Here is a 16,672-nt window from a genome sequence, read left to right as displayed (position 1 = left end):
GCCAGTCACTACAAGGTGGACCAAAAGATGGATACCAAACAAACTATTCCAAAACACCGCATCAAGGGTTTTATTGGGTAGGACCTAAAATTATAGCCTACCCTGCTGAAAAAACCAGCTAAAACCAGCTTAAGATGGTAGCTGGTTTTAGCTGGTTATAAGCTGGTATTAACTGGTCTTAGATGGTCTGAGGCTGGTTTAGATGGTATACCAGGCTGGACAAGCTGGTCAGGCTGGTCCAGCTGGTTTGTCAGTGTAGTTGGTTATAGCTGGTCTAAGCTGGATTCAGCTGGTCTTTGATGGTCAGCCAGCTGGCTGGCTGGACAGACCAGCTAAGCAAAGCTGGTAGCTGGTCAAATGGGTGGACTGACCGGCAAAAGACCAGCTTACCAGCTGGACATAGCTGGTGACTGGTCAGAAGTCTGGATAGACCAGCAAAAGACCAGCTTACCAGCTGGACATAGCTGGTGACTGGTCAGAAGGCTGGATAGACCAGCTTAGCAGCTGGACATAGCTGGTGACTGGTCAGAAGGCTGGATAGACCAGCTTAGCAGCTGGACATAGCTGGTGACTGGTCAGAAGGCTGGATAGACCAGCTTAGCAGCTGGACATAGCTGGTGACTGCCTGGTCAGAAGGCTGGATAGACCAGTGATAGGCTGGTCAAGTTTTCAGTGGTTCTCAACCTGTGGGTCGGGACCCCAGATGAGTCCATACACAAGTTACTAGATCAGTGGTTCTCAACCTGTGGGTCGGGACCCCCAGGGGGGGTCCCAACATTATTTTGGGAGTTCCCCAGATGTTAAGCTCAATGTTAACATTGTTTTCTCACTCAACAGTAAACAGACCAGCATACAGTATTAGTGTGTAGACATATAGAGGGTATCTGCACATTTCTAAAATGACTATTTAAGCTTTAAAATAAAAATTCCAGTTCAGACTCCCCAGTTCAATTATGAGGGGGGGGGGGGGTCACAGCCTCACAGCCTAAAAAAAAGGATCATTTAATAAATAAATAAAAAATCCATAATTACATTAGGCTATTTTATATATGTTTTAGTAGTTTTTACATTTCTTGTGATGTGACACAAATATATGTATCCAATAATATTTACTTTCCATATAGCAATTGGCAAATCATATGCTCGATTCTAAATAACACTTCCTGAATGAAGACAAATTAGAATTGCATTTATATTTGGCCAAAAAAAAACAAAAAAAAAACACATCAGACCAGTCATCTCCTGCTTAATCTGGTGTTTGATGGTCAGATGGATGGACAGAGACCAGACCAACTGGTAGCAGGAAATATGATTTTACATAATGAATGACAAACGTGTGTGTGTGTGTGTGTGTGTGTGTATAAATTATATATACAAACGGCCACCCTTACCTGTGTGATCTCTTGCTCTCCTCTTAAATCCCCCAACCCCCCACCCATCCTCCTCCTCTCATGAAGCTTTTCATGACTTCATAAAGCTTCTCCTCCTCCATCGGACAGACATCAGACAGACATTTGGTTGTGACCTCTACATCTGATTCCCAGATGATGCCCTGTTAGGGCAACAACAACTTTTATGCCCATCAATAGCACATGCATGAAGTGAATGGCAAATCGAGTGGCAAAGGGAGTAGCATGGTTTAATGTTGTTGAAATCAGATAGGACTTTTCTCTTTGGATGTATGGGCTGTCAAGACCAGAAAGTAGCTTTTTGCCATTCAGGTGTTCCCGCATAACTTCCGGGTATGATGATGTCACACACATACCCTCTATTAAGCCCATATCTGGGAATGCCCAGAATAGAATCCCTTTTATGCCATCAATATTACCTTTTATGCCATCAATATTAAGCACATATCTGGGAATACCCATACAATAGAATCCCTTTAATGCCCAACAATATTATGTCCATACCACACCACGAGTCACAATTGCAAATTAATTCCGTCCTTGTCCCTTTAACGCCCATATATATATTTGACAATGCCCATATGGACACTCTATTATGGCCAAGACAGAATTAATTTGCAAATCAAAACGGCTGACTATCATCACCTGGATCTTCATATATGAAGATCATTACCCTGACCTCAAACCCTAGATATCCATATGAAGACGACTGGTCATCTAGAATCTAGATCTCCTTATATGGAGCTGGTCAATACCTTTACATCTGACCTCACAGACTCCATATATGGATATAGTGACCTGTTCGGACTCAACCCACTCAGCAGAAGGGTATACTATACAAGCCAAAGCACCCATGTGCATGCACCTTTCTTGCGTCTTACTGATTATATCTATCTATATATTGGTGAGATTGAGGAAAGTGTTTTTCTAGTGCAGCTAGTCCCTTTGAGTGGCAGTCGGTCATAAAAGCAGTCCCCACAAAAATAGGGCTACCGCTCCCTCGGCGGCGGCTCTCGGCGTTCATCGCCGCCTGAGACGGCACTGCTCCGTCGTTTATAGTGGCGACGGGTGGCTGGTAAACCAGTGAACCCTTCAAAGCGATATCGAATCCCGCTTCGGGAACTGCTTTTTTTTTCTTTCTTCTTAGACCACCCAATGCGTCCAACCCGTGAAACATTCGGCAATCCCAAAGCGTCTATCGTCCGACGCCATTACAGTACTTGACAAAGCGTCGGTTGTATGACGCATTAGGGGTGAGAACCTGTTGCTATATCTGACTGTGCCCACTGTGCCCACTGCGCAGGCAATGACAGCCAGACAATTAAACCAACCATCACTATTAGCAAAACAATCGGAAGCTTTGTTTTATTATTATATTTGATATTATCTTGATAAGTACCTCCCACGCTTAGAAAGGCTCGACGCCGAAAAGCTATGCAAAAAGTAATGGCACACAATTCAAAGGTGATTTATTGGCTTATTGACATGAGAAAACATCTTTTTACATTGCCAAGCAAGAGTCAAAATATAATAAAAGCAGTTAAAGAAAACGGGGAATGTATAGCAGCATTATTGGATTTATATCTATAAAACAGTCTGCTTCTCAATAAAAAAGTAAAAATAGTAAAAATGTATAATAGTAAAATAAAAATATATACATATGCGACATGCCTATGAAAAAATCAAATAGGCTTTAAAGCAAAAAAAAATCAGGCAAAGCTGCAGTTTCTCTCTAGCCAACATGCCATTGTTAGCTAACTGACAAAATGAAAAAATAAAAAAGAGGACATTTTCTAAATCTTAACTGGGGTTGCTCAGGTAGACAGGTAGACTAGACATTGTATTATTTCATGTTATTATTCAGTGAATAAAATAGCAAAACAAACACATATAAAAATGGTCTTTGGGCTTGTTTAAATTGGGGTCCTTTTTAGTAACTAAGTAACTAACTAGTTTAAATTGAATGACAAATAAAACTATTGGCTACTATGCAGAAAGCATTCCAAAGACAAATTGCAAAAGGAATGGTATTTCATATTTCATACTGCTACTTTATAGCCTACTATTAACATGTACATTAGGACAACATGTGACATAGTCCTGTTTACACAATGCTGTACCCTCTGCCCCCCTCTATGTTCCCCTTTTTTTTATTGTATTACTATTTTGATACTTGCTTAGGCAATGTAAACTTATGTTTCTCATGCCAAAGGCTCCTTTAAATTGAATTGGTATAATTGACAAGAAAATGTTGAGAAAAATATTAAACATAGGTCTAACCTGGGAGGGGCTAAGTTAACCTATAGTCAGCCCCCCACACGACACAAGTGCGTGCATGCATGCATGTCATGTGCATGCAAATGTAGGAGCCAAACAAAAGCTTTGTTTACCGTTGGCCGACTATTAACACCTTTTGGCTTCACTAATGAGTGGGGAGGGGAGGCGCAAGCTGCAGTTTCTCTCAAAGCTAACATGCCATTGTTAGCTAACTTAGAAGACAAAACGAAAAAATAAATAAAATAAAAAAGAGAACTTTTTCTAAATCTTATCTGGGGGTGCTCCACTGGAAAACTGAGGGTGCTTAGCAGGACTGAGCACCCCCGTGGAACCGGGCCTGCAGGGAGTGTGTTTGCACAGCCAGGGTGCAAAACGTCTCGGCCATGCCTTTCGGCCTGGTGGAGACAATCAGGAGTCTCCTGCTAAAAATCTATCTGGCCTGACTGGCCTGGCTGGAAATAGTATTTTACATCACTTTTCCAATGCTCTAGCAGTAGCCTATGTGAATACATTATAGGGTAGGCCAGGGTATCATTGTCTTCACATTGTAAATCTCTCTCATTGTCTATTTAACTGCAAGATATGTTTTAAGCCTGTTAAATGACACGAGAAATATCCCCTAGGTTACAGCAGGTTAATAACAAAATGATAGACAATATTAGGCCTGCCCTATAATGGTCCAATATGACATTAAACCATATAACTTGAGTAGCCTAATTAGTTGCTATAACCCCCCCACCCGCCTGTCCCACATTGACCCACACAAGCGGTACTCCTGTCCCTCAAATGAATAGTTTGGATCTGGTCACCCTAAATGACTATGATCCATTCCCTTATTTTCTATTATTTTCCTCTACACAAGGATAGACTTGAGACATAATCCCCAATTCAGGGAAGTTATATAGGCTTCTAGAAATTATTTATTTGTTATTGTATTCATTTATTTTACATTATGTGAAAATATAAAATATGTATAATAGATTAATTATGATTATTATAATTATTATTATAGTATCATTAAGACAGCATGCATCCATTAATGCATCCACCCATTCATTCTAAAGAAAACTTCCTTCCTGAATGAAGCCAAAGCAGAACTTAGAACAATAGAAGAAAAAGGAAAAAAGCAGTCACACAGTGACAGAATCATAGGACAGAATGCATTGGAGAGTCGTGGGAGCGCCGAGCTGCGTTGCTGTGGTTACAAACAGAAGATCTAAAGATCTACAACGCAGCGCAATTCGACGCGTTGTGAGCTTGTAGATCTGTTCTTTTTTTGCACGCGACACGCCCGGTGCATTCTGAGTTGCTTATCCGAGAGGGGAGAGGAGGAGGCGCCAAGATTCGCTCGCGCTGCTGTCACTAGTCAACTCAACAGAGTTGTGATGTTGCGTCGCACTGGATGCAATAAACACCGCAATAAACCGGATTCAGAGAAGATAGAAGAAAGGAGAAAAGAAGCGGACATCTTTAGGTGAGTGTTGACACACAGAAATACTATTATAGCCCTGAAACATGACGGTCAGTCAGTGAGAAGTGAGAACCCCTTTTTTCGCTAGCATAAAGCGCTAGCGCGATGCTAACGGGATGTTATTTATACACTCAAACTATAATAGGCCTACTTTGAAGTGTGTGTGTGTGTGTGTGTGTGTGTGTGTGTGTGTGTGTGTGTGTGTGTGTGTGTGTGTGTGTGTGTGTGTGTGTGTGTGTGTGTGTGTGTGTGTGTGTGTGTGTGTGTGTGTGTGTGTGTGTGTGTGTGTGAGAGAGAGAGAGAGAGAGAGAGAGAGTAGATACTGCATTTCATCGTGTGGCTTTGATAGCTTGCTCATAATAATAATACACCCATTCTGTTGTGTTTGTTTAGGTAATAAAATATTTGTTTTGTGTTCTTAACTAGGCTATTTAACTGTGTAAAATGACTTGAGTTTCCATAATAAGCCATTTTGTCATGTGTCTGTTTCAGCTAAGTGCCAAGTTTGTCATCCATAAAGTGTCAGTCAAGATAGTTTACTTATTTCTAAAACTTCTATTTCATTTCTGATCCACATAGGGTGTGGTGGTGTGGGTTGCATACAAAATATTCCCTCTTTGTCATGGAGCAAGCGGTGACATTTTTGGGACAGCTGTCCTGAAAACCACAGGATTTGCTGAAAAACATCACCAGCTTTCACCCCAACACAACTGAAACAGAGGTATGTTTGGTGAAAAAGTCAGCATTATGATGTTGTCTCGGCTGCATAATATTTCAACCAGAAATACACATTTGCTGCTGAGCCAAACAAACAAAGCTATGAAAAAACCGAACGGCAAACGGGTCACAGTGTCACCTTAAAAAAATAACTACAGCCATGCATAGAAGCCTGTTATTAGTTTGATTAATAATCAGCAGCCGCATAACAGCGTTCTCTCACGGGCCACGGCATGTAAACACGGTGGTGATTCGGCTCGGAACGAGTCAACGACCATTGAAAATACTAATATGATAAACACCATATACGAAGAAAGTAACTACCCTAAAATCTGAAGAACTGTGTGACTTGAAGTTGTGAGAGAGAACCAGATAACAGACACCACAGTGAGTGTAACTGCAGGCGGTCTGCTGACGAAGTGTCTGCTCTCTGGCTGCAAGTACAGTGAAACCACGGCCCACTAAGATACAAATCTATATAAAACAAACATTAATATTAATTAGATATGCCTACATCACGCCACACAAGTAGAATGGAGTGAGCACATATGCAATGAGTGGCTTTCTTTTCTACACAGAAACTGGAAGTACACAGAAATAGTTACAGAAACAGCAGAAAGCTTTGAATCCACAAGCCTATGGGCAAACCATATCATTGCTCCCTTTGCCATGTTTCTATTGTATTATACTTTGGAATGAAGTGAGTGGACGGATGGATGGATGGATGAGGGGTTTCTGTTGCTATTCTTACAAAACGCCTTTGTTGTTTAGAGCAGTGGTTCTCAACCTGTGGGTCGGGACCACCATAATTATTTTGGGGGGGTCCCCAGATGATTAAATTAATGTATATTTCTAATGTGACAATTTTAGGACTTTTTAATACCTCTGAAATGACAAATTAAACATTGGTCAAATTGTAAAATATAAGAGGCTGAAATTGTGAAAATAGCCGATCTACATGCTCACATCGCCTCGAGCGTTGAGAGCATATAGATCTGCTATTTTCACATACAAAATGTAATTCCTCAACTCTTAGTGCTTGTCAGGATGAGGGGTCCCCAGGTAAATTATATGATTATTTGGGGGGTCGCGGCCTGAAAAGTTTGGGAACGACTGGTTTCGAGGGCTCCTTTGATAAAACAATCACGTTGCACACACACGCATACAGTATATGTTGTAGCTTGAAATGAATGCGCTGATTCTCTCTGCTTAGGAACTTTAAGACCCAGGACGGGGCCCTTATCGATGGAGGCAGGAGTCAGAGATGGTTGGAGGAGGAGTTTCCACCCAAGAAACCACAGGTGAGAAGAATGGAACAGAAACTTTACTTGTGAACACTTGGCTTTCGCTTCACATTGGTAGAATAAGTGAAATAAAAACAATAGACAATAAAACGCAACATGACCATGGACAAAAACATTGCTAACCATCCAGTATATATTCTAGCCCATAAATACTATACAGAACGTCAAAATCACACCCAGTGTGAAGTGAGTTAATTTCATTAAGCGTCCCGCGAACCTTGGCCAATTTGACCCGGGCCATACAAACAGACACCAATTGACCAATGACTGTCCAGACAGACACAGGACAAACAGACAAAGCCATGTGTACTAAAGCGTATTTAAAACCCCTGCCAGATGGAAGACAGGCCTCTGCTGCCCATGGATGGAGGAGAGAGTGGACGCTGCAGCATCACAAGGCTGCTGACCTCTTCCTCACCCGACCTCAGGCCGACCTGGACTCAGATTGTCTGGGTGTCAATGTCAAAGGACCGGGTATGGCTTATTGTTTTGACTGCTTCTTTTGTGTGTGTGTGTGTGTGTGTGTGTGTGTGTGTGTGTGTGTGTGTGTGTGTGTGTGTGTGTGTGTGTGTGTGTGTGTGTGTGTGTGTGTGTGTGTGTGTGTGTGTGTGTGTGTGTGTGTGTGTGTGTGTGTGTGTGTGTGTGTGTGTGTGTGTGTGTGTGTGTGTGTGAGAGAGTGTGTGTGTGTGAGAGAGACTGTGTGAGTGTGTGATTCATATTTTATTGGATTTTTGAACAACACAACATAACCAAATACCTACACAAGAGTCCAAAACAAAAACAGCTAAAAATAAAAAGGGAAGGAGGATTTCTATGCTATGCTATCCATACAAATAGAAACACTTGTCATTATAATCCATTAACATGGAGAAGAAATCTTTCCCACATCAGGTGGAACTGGTCTATTCTGCCCCCTTTTTTATTTCTTCTTCACTGTTGTTCTTCTCTCGGTCTAATACGGCCATTTACAAAAGAATACACATTCAGTAAGGATATTGTCAGCACTTTGGATGTTGGTTGGTTTTAATACAGTTGGCTCAATCGCCATGAACTTGAATTTGTTTTTGGATAGTTTATTTTAGTGTACATTTGGGGGTCCGACACACTGACTAAAGCAAGGGGTAAACTACATGCCTCTCAGCACTCCCACCTTGCTGGTTGGGGCACCAGTTCAGAGAGGAGTAGAATCATGAGGGATAGCATCCGTTATGCACACCTCACTGACAGTTGAAAATAAACGATCAGTGACTCCATGTGCATCGGAGGATGCATGTAGTTGTATACGTGCTCCGCAAGACCAACAGTAGGGGTTAGAAGCAACAGGGAGTGTGTAGTGCATACATGGGAAACCAGCGACACATTTTAAATTAAATCAAAGTGTTACAGCTCAAAATGTGTTGCAGCACGACGCGTTATGAGCTTGTAGATCGGCCGTTTTTGCTTCTTTTGTATGAGATACTAGAATGACAAAGTAGGACGTAGCAATATGCAATGTGGCCCTCTGGAGTGACAGTGGAAATATAGTGGCCCTCTCAATCATCAAAGTTGCCCACCCCTGGTGTAGTGCATAGTTCAAAGGGAACTGGGAGAATGACTCCAATTCGTCAATTGGGGAGAACAGAATAGTTTACGTTTTGAAGGTTTGGAAATAAATAGAAAATGTACTGTAAAGCTGGTTGCACACTGCTGCATTTTCTCATTGCGAAATACTTTTTTTCAGCGCAAAGATAGAGAGAGAGAGCAAGGGACCCTGTGGTCCAAAAATAAATACGAAATGGGCGGGAGTGTGCAATCGTGATTAACATAACGTGAGGTTGATTTCTTTATTTAAGTGCTCTGAAATTCGCTCCTATATTCGGCCGAAAAAACACAGCAGTGTGTAACGACCTTAACTCCTCCAGATGAACCCCGGCTGAACCATGTATCCCTCTGTTATCCTCTCCCCCAGACGGCATCATCCCGCTGATGCTGGCATCTCTGCGTACCGGAGGAAGCTCAGAGTGCGGCCTGCACGGCGAGGAGGAGAGCGGAGGCGACGAGCCGGGCCCCAGCATCATCTCGGACCTCATCACCCAGAGTGCCACGCTGGCGGTGCAGACCGACCACACGGGAGAGCGCAGATGCCGCCAAGAGGCTGCTGGACCACATGGGCAGAACCCCGCTGCACGTCGCCGTGTCCGCCGACGCATGCAGGGAGTCTTCCAGGTGAGAGAATGGCATAGGAATTCCATGTTGAACTAACATCGTGATTACAGTTTTATTATGCAAAACCGCTTATGCTTACTAGATCAGGGGTCTTCAACGTTTTCAGGCCAAGGACCCCTAGTTGAGGGAGAGATGAAGCAGGGACCCCACCAAACCTTTTCATAGATTCCATATAGTTTCATAATTTGACAGCACAATCATCAGTGTATTTTGGATTCATGTCATTTTTTTAATTTTTTTCAGATATTTAACCACTTGAGCTTGCTATTGTAGATCTGCTATTTTTGCTTCTTTTGAATTGGAATCGTGAAATGTAACACTTTGATTTAGTTTAAAATGTGTTTAGTTATACTCATGTTAACTTCACAAAGTTAAATACAAATATGTTGGACATAAAAAAAACGACACTTTTTCATGGGCAGATGTGACTTATAGACAGATCTACAAACGCTTGCACTTGTTCAGACCTGTAATTAATTTGCTCTGTGATCTCTTCCTTTGGGTACATTGGGCACACTGTGCGCGTACTGCTACCTGTGAATTGCAAACTAGTTTATTATTTAGTGTACACTTTGTATTTTTGGAGTTCTTAGGTATCTGTTTGTGTATCATGGATGTTCAATTTTTGTTGTGATGTCTTGTATGTAAGCAAGGATTGTGTAATTTTTTATTTCTGCCTCTTGGCCAGGTCACACTCGAAAAAGAGATCATGTCTCAATGTGTTTTTATCTGGTTAAATAAAGGTTAAATAAAATAAAAATAGGTGCTGGTGTAAATAGTAACAAAGAAATTGACAGCTTATTGTGTCTAAAATTACATATTTAGCCACTTGTACGCACTAAAATCGCTAAAACAATAGAGGTAAATGAAAACATTTTAACACTCATCTTTTCTTTCCTCTAATTATAATAACAATCTAAAATATGAACCCTTGTTGTAAAAAAACAAAGTTGTCCTTTAAGCTAATTATATATATTTTTGTTGGTGGGGATTGTTGTTTGTTTTCTTTCAGACTGATTCCAGTGGTAGCTGCAGGAGAAGACCATTAATGGAGAAGATCTTACAAGAGGAAGACAGCTATGGGGAGATTCATTTCAGAAAAAAGGACATCTAAAGAAAGGACAATAGACAAAAGATGTAGAGGCGCTGCAGATATCTCACCCTGGACAATGGCAATGGTTGCGTGATCACCGCAAAGTTCAATGAACTACAGAGAGAATGCAGACTGCAGCAGGTCTGGGCCAGAACTATCCACCCACAAACACAACTGGGCCGCAACTATCCACACACAAACTCATGTACGTGACTTAACGCTCATAGCTACTTCTATGAATGCAAAATGCTACAGATCCATGGGAAAGAAGGGAGAGTCCTCATTTACTTGCTGTGGAAGTAACTCCCGATGGAATAATCATTGGTCATAACTGCTCATGTACTGCTGGGTAGTAACTTAAAGGAGTAGTTTAAAGATAAAACGACAAATGTATGTGAAGATGCTGCTCCGTAAAGCTTTAACCCATTCAGGCCGGGTACACATTTTAGTGTATGGGAGGGGCTTACAGTACATGTACAGTATGTTGCAACATATTTGTTTTTGTAGGCTAATTTCTGATTTAGGAGGTTAGGCCTAAATGGGTTAAACCAAATTAGGTATGAAATTTGACGAGCACAACTGTTCTCACAGATCTTGAAGTTTATGTATTTATTTGTTATTTATTTATGAATGTTGTTTTTGAGGTTCTTTGTAAGCTGTGTTAAATAAATGTATGTATGTATGAAATTGATATATGATTTTGCTCACTTTTATATACTGTTTTTATATGGCATGTGCTGTGAGAACCTGGCTGAAATTCACCATGAGTCATGACCATGCATCCTTTCCAGGCAAAGTTAATGTACCTACCAGCTTAAACCAGCCTAGACCAGCTACCAGCTAATAATACCAGTTTAAACCATCTACCAGCATAGACCAGCTAAACCTGAACCATCTTAGACCAGCTAATAATACCAGCTATACCAGCTACCAGCTTTAACCAGCTTTGACAACCTAAACCAGCTTTGACCAGCTAATAATACCAGCTTAAACCAGCTACCAGCTAAACCAAAACCAGCTAATAACACCAGCTTAAACCAGCATAGACCAGCTAAACCTACCAGCATAAAGCTGGTCAAAAAGCAAGATGGCGGTGAAAACCTACCCTTAAGCTGGTCCAGCTAAGACCAGCAAAAAGTAGCTGGTTTTAGCTGGACCAGCTTAGGCTGGTCTTTGCTGGTTTTTTCAGCAGGGTAGCTGAGCTAGACATCCCAGCCATGTTAAGTTAGCTGCATTGTATATAGGCTGGCCCCAGGCTACTAAAATTATGCCTTTGAGCATAGGAAATTATTTTGGGTTAAAACCGTTTCCGGTTTGATCTTTCTGTCTTTTTGTAGGTTGTTTCCGCTCCCGACCGGACCAGAACATGCTACTGATCCAAGGCTTAACGTTGTATGCAACTCCCTTTCCAGGCTGCCTTCGGACCTATGTTTATTACATGAGCGTGAAGCATGATGGAATGAACTGCATTTTTAAAGTCAGGGTTCCCACGGTCATGAAATTCCTGGAAATATTTTGAAATTACAAAAAATATTTTTCCAGTACTGGAAAAGTTTTGGAATTTATCAAGGGTCCCGGAAGGTCCTGGAAAAAAATAGCTATGCATCATTGCATTGTCTTTGGTTATTGATTTTGGTAATAACTCTGAAATTACAAATTAAACATGGGCCAAATTGTCAAATATTAGAGGCAGAAATTGTGAAAATAGCCGATCTACATGCTTGTGAACATGTAGATCTGCTATTTTCGCAATAGAACCGTGTTATGCAAAATTCCTTAACTCTTAGTGCTCGTCAGGGTGCCGGGTCCCCAGTTAAAACATGATTATTTCGGGGGTCACGGCCTGAAAAGGTTGAGAACCACTGGCATACACTACCTGTCTTTGGGCATTGCGCATAGGAGTAAGCGACCTGTTATTGAGCGGAATTATTGTTATATAGTCCTGGAAATAAGGTTAAATATTCTGGAAAAGTTTTGGAAATTAATAGATAAAAATGTGTGGGAACCCTGTAAAGTGCTTTTCCAAGAGCTCAGAGCGCTTTACAATGGTTCCTTCATGCATACATTGATACGCTCACAGCTGTTTCCGCCACACAGCATAGCATGCCCACGTGTCCCCTCCATGGTCTCCGACCATGTGCTCCTGGGAGTAGGCTACAGACCAGGTGGTGGCGGGGTTTCAGTGCCAGCATGCTTCGCTGACGGTTGAAAAAGGGTTGGCTGTGAGCATGTTACTGGGCTGTATATTACATAACACAGACCATTTAATCTGTGCACCTCAGAACATTTAGCATTTTTTTACGTTTTTTTTTTTTTTAGAGTTGGCTATGACGCATGCGTTGATAACATCATCGCGGTCATGGGCGTTGATTTTTCTCTATTCAATGGGGTGCCCACATTTGCATTTCTATGGGAGTAAGGTGTGAAATTATACCAACACCCATGATCGCGGTTGTTTTAAGGTATAAATATAGAGATGAAACTTTAGCAGGGAAGAGAGATAGTCATATAGCATCTGTCACTCTTTAATCAAAGTTTGATGGATTTGATCGCAAAGCGCTGTGAGCTTGTAGACACAAACAGGATCACCATTTTTACCATTATATAATGAGCATTGGTGAGGACCAATATGAAAATAGGTTAAAAAGGTGATGTTGTCCTTTAAATGATGGGTGTTTTTGGGTGGTTATAGTGTTATTCCACTCATCACCATTGTGTGTGTGTGTGTGTGTGTGTGTGTGTGTGTGTGTGTGTGTGTGTGTGTGTGTGTGTGTGCGTGCGTGCGTGTGTGTGGTAGTAGCAGAAAGTAGTAGTAGTAGTAGTAGGCTACAACCACGCCTCCCCCCATTGAATGACATGCTTCATAGGTGCTGGTGGTTTAGCAGCTGGCTTACCACCAGAGGAAATGTAGTATAAACATTTCTGAGAAAACAGTTGTGCACGTATGTACATGCACACCTGCACTTGTGCATTCAGGCCATAGTAGTAGAAGGTTCAAGTTGTGGCAGGCAGGTGGTGTCTGTGTGCCTGTGGTGGGTTCACACGCTGTCCATATAGACACAGCTGTGAAGTTCACAGCTGTGTCTATATGGACAGCGTTGTCAATGTCAATGCACTAATCCAGAAATGACAGTAAGAGCTCAACTACGGACATGCTGGCCACCAGCAAACATTGGCTCATCAAATGCCCATATATGGTGATACCTGTGGGTGTGTGTGCCCAGATTATTATGCCCATACATTGAAATCAAACCAGCTCAGTGGCCTTGTGGTTAGTGTCCGCCCTGAGACTGGGAGGTCGAGGTTCGATCCCCGGCAGAGTCATACCAAAGACTGGGAAAAATGTGACCCAGTGCCTCCCTTCTTGGCACTCGTCATCAAGGGTTGGATTGGGGGTAATTCCCTGCGACATACTAGTGTCATGTCCAGCGAGTGTACTTGTACATCAAGCTGCCTCACGCTACAGGATCAGGAGATAGGCTCCTGCCCTATGGGCCTCATGGCTCTGCAAGACTTACTTACTTGAAACGTAAACAAAATAGTCCCACTGGGAGTTGAAAAAATGGTTTAAATGGCCTTGTTCAAGTCATAAAAGGATTCAATATCCTCAAAACTCAAAGCAATATTGTCCATGTATTTACCATTGGTGATAATGATGATAATGCTAATTATGATTATACAAAAATACTTGAAAAATGCTTCAGGCAGTTTTTAAATGCTGGGAATGTACATTTCTAGGTTTTTAGTACACCATAATAACACAAGTGACAAATGATAGACATAGTATATTTAAATAACTTATCTTAAGCATCACTTAAAGGGATAGTTCACCCCAAAAAGATTTTTTTCTCTTTATAATTGATACAATCCCCCACACCTTCCCATTCTCCTATCATCATGGTTGTCAACATCAATGAGACATAACAATACCCAACAAAATGTAATATGTAACTCAACCAAACACTCATAACTCAATCCCAAAGTTTTACTGTTTTTTTTTTTACTTTAGAACAGTTTAGATCAGAACATTCAAAATGCTTGGGAAGAATTCTGGAATAGATCATTGACATGGAAAGGGTACTGCTCAAAAATAGGCTGTTAAGAACAATATTTCCTAACATTGATTGGCTCAGCTGGTCAAACATTATTAATCAACATTTCTTCTGCATGCTTGTCCTCACAAAATTGTTTATGTGTGCCCTTCTACCCTAAAATAATATCCAAAACTGGCAGTCTGAACAAATAAATCAATGAAAATGCAAAAGTCTTAGCCTATATTCTGGTTGTAATGAAACCATTAATTAACAAAAAAAAACTCATCCCTAGTAGGCCAGTTAATCAGTTGAAACCAGGTTTATTATATTTCCCTCTATACCAAATGTTTTCACTGAAAATAGCTGATCTACAAGCTCAATATGTACGCAGTGTTAATTTTGACAGGATTGTTTTATATCGTTTTAGTCATAGTCTTTGAATACATTTAAATTGCGTTATAGTCATATTTATTTTTTCTTTTTCTGAAAAGTTGTAGCATTAATTAGTGTAGTTTTAGTCCACTATTTTGGTGGGTCTTTTATTGTTGTAATGGCAGATTTTCACTTGGTTGTATGCTGCACATAGCAGATCTAAAAGCTCACAGCGTGTCTCAGCGCAACACGTTGTGAGCTTGTAGATCGGCTATTTTCAGAGCACAACACCCGAGCACAACCAAACATAAAATGACTTGTCTTCTACTGGATCTCTTCTTCACTAGTCCCTCCCTAACATTTTAGTCTACTTTCTAGCTGACAAAATTGTCAATACATGTAGTCATAGTTTTAGTCAATTCAATTTTTCAATTTCAATTCATTGTAGCTTTGTTTTTATTTCGTTTTCGTCAGTGAAGGTAGTCGAGGTAGTCATCATAGTTTTAAGCCCCGTTTTCACAGAGCGAAACTTCTGGAAGTTTTTTTTCGAAAGTTGTGGCAATTTTGAAATTCACGCCATGTGAAAACGGCCTCTTATTTTGTGTGCCGGAAGTTTTGGCGTCCGAAATTTCACGGCAAAATACCTAGTAATTTATGCTGAAATTACCAGGAGAATACAACATTCCCCTGCAGTGAAAACGCATACCGTGAAAGGAGCCAATAATAACAGTTAAAGCATTGTATTTGGGATTGAAAACGATTTGAATGTAAAGGAAATATAGAAATTAGTTGACGAAATCAACACTGTCTCAACACAATGGTTGTGAGCTTTTAGATCAGCTATCGTGGCCAAAGATTACCCCAGACAGTGCCCCGTTTTACTGTGGTTAGAGCATTCTGGTACAGTGTCTGCATGTGACCAGATTCACACACAGGAAATCAGAAGAGGAAGTTTGGTTAGAATCGTAGATGTTGTTAGTCTCCCTTTGCACGTGATATCAGCAGTGTTGTATCGGTCATGTCACACGGGTAATCTTTTTCAGCATTAGCGCGCGCACACAGTGACGGGAAAAGTACTCAAATGTATTTTTTACTTAAGTAAAAGTATCAATACTGCAATGTAGAAATACTCTGTGAGGGTGCCCTCACACCAACATACCTAGAGTGGAATCCGCCAATGCATTTCAATGAGAATGGAGCGTTTTTTGCCAGTAGAGGATTTCTGCAAAAAAAAACAAAAAACGCTCCATTCTCATTGAAATGCATTGGCGGATTCCACTCTAGGTATTTTGGTGTGAGGGCACCCTTAAAAGTAAAAGTCCGGAATTCAAAATGTACTTGAGTAAAAGTACAAAAGTATTGGCATCAAAATGTACTTAAAGTACCAAAAGTACAGAATCATGTCCCATTTCAAGTTTTCAAATGTACAAACATCTTTTGAAAATAGCAGATCTACAAGCTCACAATGTGTCGCATCGCGAGCTTGTAGATCGTCTACCTTCAAAAGGACGAAATGTATAACGGGTTGAAGTGATTAATGTTTTGTAATAATGATCAAAATCTACAAAGTAACAAGTAACTAAAGTGTTCAAATAAATGTAGTGGAGTAAAAGTACAACATTTGGATCCAAGATGTAGTGGAGTAGAAGTAAAAGTATTGGAAATTGCAAATACTCAAGTAAAAGTACAAATACCTCAAAATTGTACTTGGTAAATCTACTTGGTTACTTTACACCACTGCGCGCACGCACATGCATCGATGTAAAATAACCCTTAAGTTCACACCTCAA

General features: G+C 40.9%; 1 protein-coding gene across 1 annotated transcript; it reads left to right on the top strand.

The window, feature by feature from the left end:
* The first annotated feature begins 5,061 nt into the window (after positions 1-5,061).
* Positions 5,062-11,167, top strand: LOC308308725 (uncharacterized protein). The gene is made up of 6 exons (XM_080754177.1): positions 5,062-5,160; positions 5,737-5,878; positions 7,088-7,175; positions 7,515-7,652; positions 9,127-9,383; positions 10,396-11,167. Exons 3-6 carry the CDS (start codon positions 7,139-7,141, stop codon positions 10,495-10,497), a joined length of 534 nt encoding a protein of 177 aa, XP_080610303.1. The 5' UTR covers positions 5,062-5,160; positions 5,737-5,878; positions 7,088-7,138; the 3' UTR covers positions 10,498-11,167.
* The last annotated feature ends 5,505 nt before the right edge of the window (positions 11,168-16,672 follow it).

The sequence above is a fragment of the Nannobrachium achirus genome (genome assembly GCF_963921795.1).
Source record: "Nannobrachium achirus genome assembly, chromosome: 23".
NCBI classification, from domain to species: domain Eukaryota; kingdom Metazoa; phylum Chordata; class Actinopteri; order Myctophiformes; family Myctophidae; genus Nannobrachium; species Nannobrachium achirus.
This window is presented reverse-complemented; position numbering and strand designations above follow the sequence as displayed.

What these genes read in the sequence shown, in the direction of transcription:
- LOC308308725 (XM_080754177.1), top strand. Translation starts at nt 7,139, where the DNA reads ATGGTTGGAGGAGGAGTTTCCACCCAAGAAACCACAG. An exon ending in TTCCACCCAAGAAACCACAG is followed by an intron (nt 7,176 to 7,514) that starts GTGAGAAGAATG and finishes AACCCCTGCCAG; the next exon opens with ATGGAAGACAGGCCTCTGCT. An exon ending in TGTCAATGTCAAAGGACCGG is followed by an intron (nt 7,653 to 9,126) that starts GTATGGCTTATT and finishes CCTCTCCCCCAG; the next exon opens with ACGGCATCATCCCGCTGATG.